This window comes from Panulirus ornatus, chromosome 33 (assembly GCF_036320965.1).
Source record: "Panulirus ornatus isolate Po-2019 chromosome 33, ASM3632096v1, whole genome shotgun sequence".
NCBI classification, from domain to species: Eukaryota; Metazoa; Arthropoda; class Malacostraca; order Decapoda; family Palinuridae; genus Panulirus; species Panulirus ornatus.
The window spans coordinates 15,659,389-15,671,012 of NC_092256.1; the positions used below are offsets into that span (position 1 = coordinate 15,659,389).

The 11,624-nt window shown below is 42.9% G+C and overlaps 1 protein-coding gene across 3 annotated transcripts in view; it reads left to right on the forward strand.

Annotated features, from left to right (window-relative positions):
- Positions 1–10,951, forward strand: part of LOC139759489 (uncharacterized) — a 39,890-nt gene extending 28,939 nt beyond the window's left edge. For all 3 annotated transcript variants that reach the window (XM_071681667.1, XM_071681668.1, XM_071681666.1), the window contains 2 exons: positions 8,449–8,783; positions 10,576–10,951. In XM_071681667.1, coding sequence (XP_071537768.1) covers positions 8,476–8,783; positions 10,576–10,699 — 432 coding nt within the window. In that variant the 5' untranslated portion in view covers positions 8,449–8,475 and the 3' untranslated portion in view covers positions 10,700–10,951. The remainder of the gene's footprint in view (positions 1–8,448; positions 8,784–10,575) is intronic.
- The last annotated feature ends 673 nt before the right edge of the window (positions 10,952–11,624 follow it).

Here is an 11,624-nt window from a genome sequence, read left to right on the forward strand (position 1 = left end):
ACCTGAACATTTCTTTTTTTTATGAAGTTCCCTACATGGTTGGCTGATGTGACCTTTCCCAGGCTGAGGTCGACCCAGCCTCGGTGTCGAAGGGGTGGTGATAAGTCCCCAGGTTGAGGTCGACCCAGCCTCGGTGTCGAAGGGGTGGTGATGGGTCCCCAGGCTGAGGTCGACCCAGCCTCGGTGTCGAAGGGGTGGTGATGGGTTCCCAGACCGAGGTCGACACAGTCTCGCTGTCGAAGGGGTGGTGATGGGTTCCCAGGCTGAGGTCGACCCAGCCTCGGTGTCGAAGGGGTGGTGATGGGTTCCCAGGCTGAGGTCGACCCATCCTCGGTGTCGAAGGGGTGGTGATGGGTCCCCAGGCTGAGGTCGACCCAGCCTCGGTGTCAAAGAGGTGGTGATGGGCCCCTAGGCTGAGGTCGACTTAGCCTCGTCGATGTCTTGGATAATGGGTTCCAGGTTGAGGGTCGACATAAGTCCAATCTTGACGGTGATGGGTCGACTGATTGAAAGAGACTATGAACACGTATTGACCTCTGTTGACTTTTCATCTTAATGACCCCCGACCTCAAAATGACCTTAAGTTGTATATACCTGGGGTCCCAAACCGCTTAGCTTGACGACTTCAGCTCCAGCTTGAACTAATCAGCTTCCCACACCTGATTGCTAGAGGAGCTTCGCACAGCTTTGGCAACGATGGCAGACTCTGAGCAAACCAGCGTCAGCAGCACTGACGATACGAAAAGAGGCGCAGCGCCATCAATGCTGATGGCCTCGAAGGACGCAGTGTCAGCAACATCATGGATCAGATGAGGAGGTACACTGTCAGCGAGACTAACAGCCCCAGAAAACATAGCGTCAGCATCGCTGACGGACCCAGGGAAAATATGGCGTCAGCATCACTATCAAACCAATTGAAAACACAACATTAGCAACACTGACTGACCTGATGATGATACAGCGTCAGCAACACTAACTGACCTGATGATGATACAGCGTCAGCAACACTGACGGTCTCATATCAAGCATTACGTCACAAGGCTGACTCGCCAGGCAGCCAACCCTTGTCTCATCAAACCTCACAAAGACTTTTCAAAGACACTGGAAAAAAAAAATTAGGTTCTGATTCATGAGGTTTTCTCATTTATAAAAACGACAGATGCCATTTAATACTAAATCTTTGAAATCACCTCATTATGCACGTAAGAAAACATTCGGAAACCTCCAAAGCTTAAAGTTATTGGAATACATTTTATTGGTATTGAGCCATTTAGAAGTTTTTTGATAATAAGGATTATATAAACTTTTTTTTTTTAACCCAGAAGATACGAGAAAAAAACAAAGACGAGAACCATTTGCTAATAGTGATTGCTAAAGTTTGGCCAACTATTATACGTATATCGCCCGGGAATGTTTATATATATATATATATATATATATATATATATATATATATATATATATATATATATATATATATATATATATATATATATATATGTGTGTATGTACATGTGTATGGGGGGGGTTGGGCCATTTCTTTCGTCTGTTTCCTTGCGCTACCTCGCAAACGCGGGAGACAGCGACAAAGTATAAAAAAAAAAAAAAAAATATATATATATATATATATGTATATATATATATATATATATATATATATATATATATATATATATATATATATATATATATATATATATATATATATATATATATATATATATATATATATATATATATATATATATATATATATATAAGATTTGGGGAAATGTATGAAATACAGTATTCTTCTTCTTTATTTCATTTCGCAGCAACGAATTTCGAAAGATTATGTTATTAAAGAGAACGCGGAGCGCACTCGGCTCCAGCGCGCCACATTGTTTCGGAAAAGTTTCATGGGTTAATGGGGGGGGCCAATGTCCTCACCCATTACCAGGATTTTATTCTTATTTCAGAATAATACTGAAGCCTTCCTGAAGAAATCATTTTCACAAGAAAGTAATTTGAATTATATAAATTTAAATAAGCTTGATCTTTTCTCCCGTCTATGAATAGATTGAGCTGGTGGGATTAGGTGCAGTGGTGGGAGAGGCATGCAGAGGGATAGGTGCAGTGGCGGGAAAAGCATGCAGAGGGATAGGTGCAGTGGCGGGAAAGACAGGCAAAGGAATAGGTGTTGTGGCGGAAGAGACATGCAGAGGGATAGGTGCTGTGGCAGGAGAGTTAGACTGAGTGGCGGAAGAGGCATGCAGAGGGATAGGTGATATGGCAGGAGAGTTAGGCTGAGGGATAGGTGCAGTGGTGTGAAAGACAGGCAGAGGGATAGGTGCAGTGGCGTGAGGGACAGGCAGATGAATAGGTGTAGTGGCGGGAGAGACAGGTAGAGGGGTAGGTGCAGTGGCGTGAGATACCCTTTAGCTTCTCTGGGCAGGTCATCTTACAATTCTGGGATTTTTTTTGCGATTTCATTCGGTCCTTTCAATCTCTCTGATGGGAGGGGGTGGGATGGGGGAAGGGTTGGCAGTGGGTATTCGCACGCCTTTGAGGGTGGGAGGGAGGGGTGAAATTTTACGACACCAGGGGTCCATTTGCGAATCCTGTAGAATCTTCTATTACTCCTGAGGAGCCTTTCACTATCCTAAGGTTCCTTTCACGTCTTTGGGAACATCAGTACCTCCCATTTGCGAGTGTGTTGCGACGAGAGGAAGGGAGTGGTGGAGGAGAGGAGAAAGATGGAGGGAGAGCGGGGGAGGGAAGAGTGCGTGGGAGGGAGTCTGTGGTGATACATCTTGCTCATATTGGCGAACTCAAGCACATGACCAACACTTTACCTGAGAACAGTGGTGGGTAATGCCCAGTATTTGGAGAACGTGTGTGTGTGTGTGTGTGTCTGTGTGTGTGTGTGTGTGTGTCTGTGTGTGTGTGTGTGTGTGTGCCTTGTGGGTATGCGTGGAAACGTATATTTGTGTTTTTGTGAAAATCTCTCTCTCTCTCTCTCTCTCTCTCTCTCTCTCTCTCTCTCTCTCTCTCTCTCTCTCTCTCTCTCTCTCTCTCTCTCTCTCTCTCTCTCTCTCTCTCTCTCTCTCTCTCTCTCTCTCTCTCTCTCTCTCTCTCTCTCTCTCTCTCTTCTAATAAAGGGACTTGTTGGTGATGAGAGGAACATTAAACAAAGAGGAAAACGTTTACCTGTTCGAAAACGACAGTGCATCTTTTTGTTTGCCGCATTTTAGGTTAATGTAGTTCCCCTCCCCCCCCCCCCCCAAAAAAAAATCCCCCGAAAATCCCCCAAAAAAATCCCCCCAAGAAATTCCCCCCAAATCCCCCCCCCCCCATATGTCAGACTTCTCATGAAATATTCCCATTTACACGTAAGGGACTCTGACTATCTATCTATCTATCTATCTATCTACCACGTAATCCATCGTCTATCAATCTATCAAATACAACATCAACCATAATCCTTAACTTATGAAAAATACTCTACCGGGTAATTACCGTTTGTACTGCAGCTGAATGGGGTCATTCCAGTCACGTGACGACCGTAAACTAGATTAAGCTGGAATGCCTCACCAGTTGGGTCAAACTACCATGACCTCAGTTTTATGGCGGCTGTAAAGCTTTAGACATCGAAGTGAGTAAGAGATTAACAACCACTCTACGGCTGTAGAGTCTAGTCTGTAACACTTATCTACAAGGATTATCGACTGTGTGGACGTGGGGTTTCGGTATGTCATGTTCTTACCCCGGATGACGTAATCTCCCTTCACCCTCTGAAAGACCAAAAAGTAGAATTCCACTTTGAGGTGATGGGTGAAAGCCCTTCCGTTACTCGGTCATTAGGGTAAAAGTCGGTTGTTTGTGAATGTAAGAAGGATGTATGTGAGACCAGAGAGAGAGAGAGAGAGAGAGAGAGAGAGAGAGAGAGAGAGAGAGAGAGAGAGAGATTCATGAAACAAGATACATTTCATTTCTGACTTTAAAACATTTAAGAAATTACTTTCGTTTTCCTTTTTTTCTTTCATCTCAGAAAAGAATCCACTTCATCATGTGTTCAAACAGAGGATCATCCAAACAACTATGATCGAATTGGCCTAAAAGCTCTCAAAGACAAACGCTTCAAAGTACAGAAACAAAATCTTTCCCAGATGGTTTACAGAATAGAACCCAGAGAGTTGCAAGAAAATCATATTAAGTCAAAGCTTAATTAATTAAGACAAGGAAATACTACGACAGAACAGCTATATCTATAGGTATAGAAAAGATAGCCATATCAGTGTGTAGTTTTTTATCCTTAAATTGTGAAGCGTCACTTATATATACCATATTTCTATATACCCTTATTTTGCCCCTTCCCATTTGTATCATGAACCTTCCCTTTCCATCGTATTCCTCCCCTTCCTGAACACCAGGATACGAGCACCAGCGTTGCATGAGGCCCTCATGACAGCAGCACTCACATCAGCAACGCAACAAAGGAAGGTTTTGCTGCCGCCCTCAAGGTAGTGTTGTGGGGGGTCCTTGTGTTGCAAGTGATGATTTAAGCAAATGGAAGCCTGTGAACAGGGGACACCGAGGCAGAAATTTGCACATTGGTAGAATCCCTCCCCTGTGCAAGAATTCTGGAGAGAGAGAGAGAGAGAGAGAGAGAGAGAGAGAGAGAGAGAGAGAGAGAGAGAGAGAGAGAGAGAGAGAGAGAGAGAGAGAGAGAGAGAGAGAGAGAGAGAGAGAGAGAGAGAGAGAGAGAGAGAGAGAAAGGAAATAAGTGATGTTTTCGTAGCAGCGATTCAAGTAATTTCTTGGCCTTAGCAATGAAAGATCTTATAGAGAACAAATCTTAACAACTATACGTCTTGTTAGCAGAAAGACAAAATACCATAACAATCCTTACAAAATATAATAGCGTTGTTATGAACATCAACTATGCTTTATGACCTTGCAATACGTGATACAAATAATACAAGTCTTGGGGATACATTAATACCTTCGTATTTTCTTGTCCTCTCACAATCTGAAGTCTTAACACCTCTAAGTAACGCTATAGCTGTCAGTTAACACGTCTTGATAAACCTACAGTCGCTCAGATACGTACCAGATTCTAACACATAATGGCAAGCTGTTTTTCTCATAACATGAAGTTATGAGGACAATTTTCAGCTTAAACAAGATTAGGAGCGAGAGGAGGCGACAACAAGATGTCTTCAGTAATGTTATTACGGTTCGATATATTCGATAACCTGCAACTTGACTTTGTTTTTCTTCAGGCAGTTTTTTCCCCACTTCCTCAAAATTCTATGAATATTTTTCCTTTACGCTCCTTAGGATCTAACCCTTTATATTTCAGTATAGGGTTCGTTATGGAATCTTACCTATGACTAAAGCCTTTACATTAAGAAGAGGATAATGATAAAGACTCCTATGCTTGTGCTCTCTGCTTTTTGACTCAAATGATTGATTCATTATGTAGTTCTGTTAGTAAATGTGGTATCAATGATCCTACCAACCGGGTACAGACAGACAGAAAAACAGACAGAAAGATAGACAAACAGACAGAGATACACATACACCGTCTTTTCCCATGGTTCTCAAAAGAATATGAATGACACAGACAAATCTTTCCCCTTTGTCTTGCTTAACTTCTGCTCACTTCCTTGTCAAAGTAGTCCCGGGGATATCTCTTCATGTAGTGGGGAATCTTTATTCTTAAGTCTTCACACAATCAAATTCTTTGTGGACGGCCACTAAAACACTTACAGGATGAAGAGGATAGTGAAGTTATTTAGGGAAGACTGTTATATGAGACGGTGATTCATACTGTGGGGGAAAGAATACTTACCACGATTTCCCTGCGGGTCGTCGAAGGCGACTATAAAGGAGTGAGAGCTAGGGGGCTGGAAATCCTCCCCTCCAGTTTTACTTTTCAAAAAGAAGAAACAGAGAAGGGGCCAAGTGAGGAGTTTTTCCTCTAAGGCTCTGTCAATCTGTTCATGAACGCTACCTCGCTAACGCGGGAAATGGCGAATATGTATGGAAAAAAGAATGAAACTTCTCAGCAATAATTCGAAGAGAAGTAATATATCTTTATCTTTTTACAAGATTTACGAGCAGAGGTTGCGTGATGTATGAAGATGTATCCCTCCAAATATTTCTGCAAGGAAAATAGTACACGAAACGGAAAAGACAGGAGACTTATGTCTCCTAAACACGTCTTTGAAGTTAAAAGAGGCGAGTGTTCATGATGCATGAGAGCCATGCAGCTATGAATTGCAAAGAGGGATGGCCACATGTGTCTCACCAGAACAGAATCTTTTTGCACAACGTTCACACCCAACTTCCACGCGACATCTTATCTCAGTAAACGTTTATGAACGTCAACAGGCGATGACGTTCACATTGACCACACGACACAGCTGGACTGAGAAGAAAACATAGACAAAAGACCCCGTTCACATCGGCCGCACGAGAAATGAAGTCAGAGATGTGTAAACAAATGGGAACGTTCACATCAGCCATATGACATATACAGTATATAAACAAATGAGAACGTTCACATCTGCCACTTGACATATACAGTACGTAAGCAGATGGGAACGTTCACATGGGTCACATGATATCTACAATAAAAAAAAAAATGTAAACATCAATAAACGTTCATGTCGACCACGAGACACGCATCAGAGCCTGTAAATGATAGCCCGCGGTATTCGCTGGGTACTTTTCCGAAAAATGGAACTCAGATTCATACTAAAATTTATTCATAGTCTCGCCGACGTCCCAGGCTCGCCATCCACCCTCACACACCCACAATTTTCCTCTCCCTAGGATGCGAACAAACCAAACATATTTTTTCCCCACCGCACTGGACTTAAGGGGGATGGTATTCTACACTTCTTTTTTTTTTTTTTTCTTTACCAGCCGTGTACGAGAAGGCAGCTGATTTTTTCCGGGTAGAAAATGTCAAAGGAACTTCCCTAGACTGAAGGTAGAATTGCAACCAAAAGATAAAGCAAGAATTATTCCTCTCTCTCTCTCTCTCTCTCTCTCTCTCTCTCTCTCTCTCTCTCTCTCTCTCTCTCTCTCTCTCTCTCTCTCTCTCTCTCTCTCTCTCTCTCTCTCTCTCGGAGACTTGTTTTTTTTTTTTATTCCAATACAGTTTCGCCCCCACCCCACGAGCCCTCGTCAATTGGTAACTGCGTTACCAATTGACGAGGGCCCGTGAGTGGGCGGGGTTGGGGGACGAAACTGTAAAGGAATAATACAAAACAAGTCTGCAAGACAAGAACTGTGGTCTTATGTACATACATGTTTGCAACAGTGCGTTTTTCTTCGATATATATATATATATATATATATATATATATATATATATATATATATATATATATATATATATATATATATATATATATATATATCCATACTTGCTTCCCTTCATCCATTCTCGGCGCCACCCAGCCCCACAGGAAACAGCATCGCCACCCCTTGTGTCAGCAAATAGATTGATTATTAGATAATTTGTATAAGAGAGCTTCGATCATAGGAGTGGGAGATATCCTACTGGATGGGAAACCAGTTCGCCTTGGGCGTATGAGGACTCCAAACATCATATCATCTCTCTCTCTCTCTCTCTCTCTCTCTCTCTCTCTCTCTCTCTCTCTCTCTCTCTCTCTCTCTCTCTCTCTCTCTCTCTCTCTCTCCCTCACCTCACATGCACACGTACACCCGAGGAAAGTTTCAGAGCATACGTCTTCCAAAATTGGATTACATTTCGCTTGATAACCAGACGCGGGCGAAACTTAACCCAGTTCTGACCTTAGTTCCCTCTCCAATCTTTCTGTGGGTGATGGACTGATTGCATTGCGATGAGAATCAGATTCAGTGATTCTCCTGTATTGCCCACGTCCGTGGAAGTTCACAAAAGCATGTAGAGGAAGTTTTTTGAGAGTGGTTGTATGATGACAGAGGCTGTGTGATAGTGAGAGTGACGTAGTTGGTGAGGAGTTATGTCTATATGAATGTTCTCCTAAGTTTTCAGTATGAATGTCTTTATGAAAGTTCTCAACAGATTCCGTTACTATTAGCTGTCTCTCATGCTTCCTTAAAATGTATTCTTTCGCTCTAAAAAGCTACACAGATAATGTGTTACCTTGGAAACAAATGTGGACATCAAGGGAAGGAAGAACTGGAAACACACGATTAAGTGCTTCATGGTGATTAGTTCGTTGCTTTATTTTCCCCAGTTTGGCTCTTCTCTCATCACTTGCTTCCTGTCTCTCATCTTCAGCGTTGTTACTTAAATTAAACCAAGTGTTTCTCTCAAGTTGTAGTGAGTCAAGTGTTTTTGTCTATTTCGTATTTAAGTATACTGGTTTATTTCAGTAATGTGATGACTCTTCTAATTCTCTTCAGAACTTGCACAAGCGACTCACCACATCACCACTGTTGCAGGTCGTGGTTGGCTGGTAGGCAGGCCAGATGTCACCACAGCAGCACAGCAGTTCTTCCAGCAGTAGCAGCAGCAGCAGCAGCAGTATGGCCAAGCAGGTACGCTACAAGGGACTGTTCAGCCCCCAGGCAGCGCCCACCACTCGCGCCTACTGCCTGCTGATGAGCTTCCTGCTGGGGACGCTCATGCTGACGGCGGGCTCGGTCTTCTACCACGTCATCCTCAGCAAGCCCATGAGTGGCTCCCGCCCCATGCACACGCCGCCTCTGCCGCTCGCCCTCACCCTCATAGTGGCCGGCCTCCTCACCCTCCTCGCTTGCCTCACCGTCGCTGCCAAGTAAGACACCTCCCCTTAACGCCTTACACCATGATTCTTATCGGAGTTTCTCAGAGTACTGACGTAAGGGACACTGACATTAAAATGTGAAGAAAAGATCACTCTCATCCTTCCCGAACCGTAGGAAAATATGGACTTTAGGAAAAAAAACCAAAGAATATGTTTTCCTTTTGGAACTTCTCTATATGGGTCAACCTAGACTTCCTTTCAAAGTTATGGTGAGAACGTAATAATAGAAAAATCCTTTAAGAACTGCAGTCTGATCCTCATAAGCTTCCAAATCTAAATCTACGATGGGGTTGCCAATATCAAGGGTGTTGGAACCTTTTTCGAAGCTTTTGTTACTCTAACTAAAGATCACAGGTGGCTAATGGTTAGGTCCTCTCCCTACATGTATTTAGATTTGAGTGGAAGCTAATATGAAGAAGTAGAAGACATCAAAAATAAGAATAAGCTTGTGGTGTAAGGTTTATAGAGGAATGTTGTAATTGCTGATGTTACGTAGGCATTCATAGTGAAGTGAATCATTGCCATGTGTGAGGATAAAGAAAGGTCTTGAGGCATAAAGACTTAAGGAGTACAAAGGTTGCATAAGGGTGAAAAATCATCAGTCAGAACTTCTTAATTGAAATAGAAACTAAAGAAATGCAACAGAATCGAAAATCTGTTTGCTCTGATTTCTAAGTAGAGAATTAAAAACAGGGAGGTGATACAGAAGAACAGCCTGGAAACTGGTATATAAATCCGATGAGGATAAAATAATCCTTAAGTATGGAGAGATATAACCTCCCCACATCATCATTATCGGGCGATGTTCTCACCCTTGGAGTTGAAAAGACAGAATAAACCATAAAATCAGGTCTTAGTAGGATTATCTCACGAATGTAGCATTTATAGGTGAAATGATGAGGTGCAGAGGGTGTTGGTAGAGAACAGGTGTGGATTATGAGTGGAGGATCTCATAGTGACCAGCACGCGGCGGGGAGAGAGGATCTTCTTGGAACATGTGGTATTTTCAGAGAATTCTACACTAGATTATAAAGGTTCTCAAGAGGTACTTTTAAGATCTGAACCCTGTAAATGGTATTAAGGAAGGCGTAGAGAGATGAACTGCATGAAAGTCTTCCCCGTTGTTCACTTGTTTGTCAGACACTGACAGAGGTTCAGAATCCACTGAGATGATGATACTATTTCGAGGCTGTTATGAACCTCTTCACAAGCCTTTGTCCCATTACTGTAATTGATTGAATCTTCGGCATACCCTACCAGCGCCCAGCAGCGCGTCATGTGAGGGTTTTATCAAATTCAGGCAATAATCTGGGGAAAGTCGCGCGAATTTTACAAAGAAAACGACGTAAGGGGAAAAGTTTCATCCTTTTTAAGCTCAGTCAGGCGGGAAATGTGTTCTTATATCAGGATTACGGCAGGGCTGCTCTCTGGCCTGGAAGTTATAATGACATCTTCACTTGCTAGGATACTGATAAGTTATCATTTGCTCAAGTCTTGCCAGTAGCTCTTCGTGATACTGATAATAACTACTGATAGATAACTTTACTGATAGGGACACTTGATAGATTAGACATGATAGATTAGGCACTAAAAATGTTCGAATTAATGTCTTGAACGTTTGAATTCGACTGTATTTGATGTAAGGGCATGAGGGTATAGAAATTTTTATAGTTCTATATGTATATGCCATTCGATCTTTTGCTTGTATGAGATTTTGGTAGTTTCTGATGCTCACGTATTCTCAGTCTATGAAGTGAAGTAAGGAACAGTATTATTGTGGCAGGTACGGCTGTGACGACGGGGACGAGAGTTTGGAGGAGGACCTCTGCTCCATTACGAAGGATGACGTCCTCGACCAGGAGTACAGAAGTACCAGCGACACCAACCCGAAGGATCCTCCCGTATGAACCCGGCCTTCTCAACCTTCCATTACAGGTGTTCCAGCGGTACGCCACTTGAAATCAAAATCTGCTTCATAGTCAGGCGTCCTGGTGGATGCTCTCGCTGGTGCATAGCCAGAAACGTAAGAAAAGAAACAGAATCTTAGATGACTCTCTCTCTCTCTCTCTCTCTCTCTCTCTCTCTCTCTCTCTCTCTCTCTCTCTCTCTCTCTCTCTCTCTCTCTCTCTCTCTCTCTCTCTCTCTCTCTCTCTTTCTCTCTCTCTGTTCCAATACCATCTCTGTCACCTCCATTATCAGCACCACCACCACTACGATAACTTCCACCAACACAAAACCCTATCACCATCCTACATTATCAACAACACACATCTACGCCACCACTACAACTATCACCTTCTCCACCACTACCACTTCTATCTCCAACATCTCCAGCAACGTAAAGCCCAAGTGTATGAAATCTTCCCAGTTTTCTGACCCAATAAACATCGAACTGGAGCAACAATAATGTTGTTACGAGGGTCATTGACCCAGAACTGAGGCGTCCTCATGATGCCAATTTGGGGCAAACCTCCTCCCATTATAGGTCATTAAGCTCCCTAACCTCTTCCACCTGATCCTAATCAGCGAGCGACAGCAGGAACGAAGATGTCCATAGGGAGTCTTCAGCCCTTGACAATGAGACTGCAGCTCTCTGGAGTTGTCTTTCGACACTCCAAGATTAAAAGGCTCCCACAACGCCTTTGTCTGTGCGTTTGACATCATAAAGGGACTGTATGAAGGCTTAAGATAAAGTAACCAAAAATACACTCATCATATATACACCTTAAGGATACTTTTATTCTCGATCCTTCGAGCATGATGATACGATCTTTGACAACAAAGGGATGACCCGTGGGCATGATGCTGTGGCCTTTGATCTGGTCAAGGGGA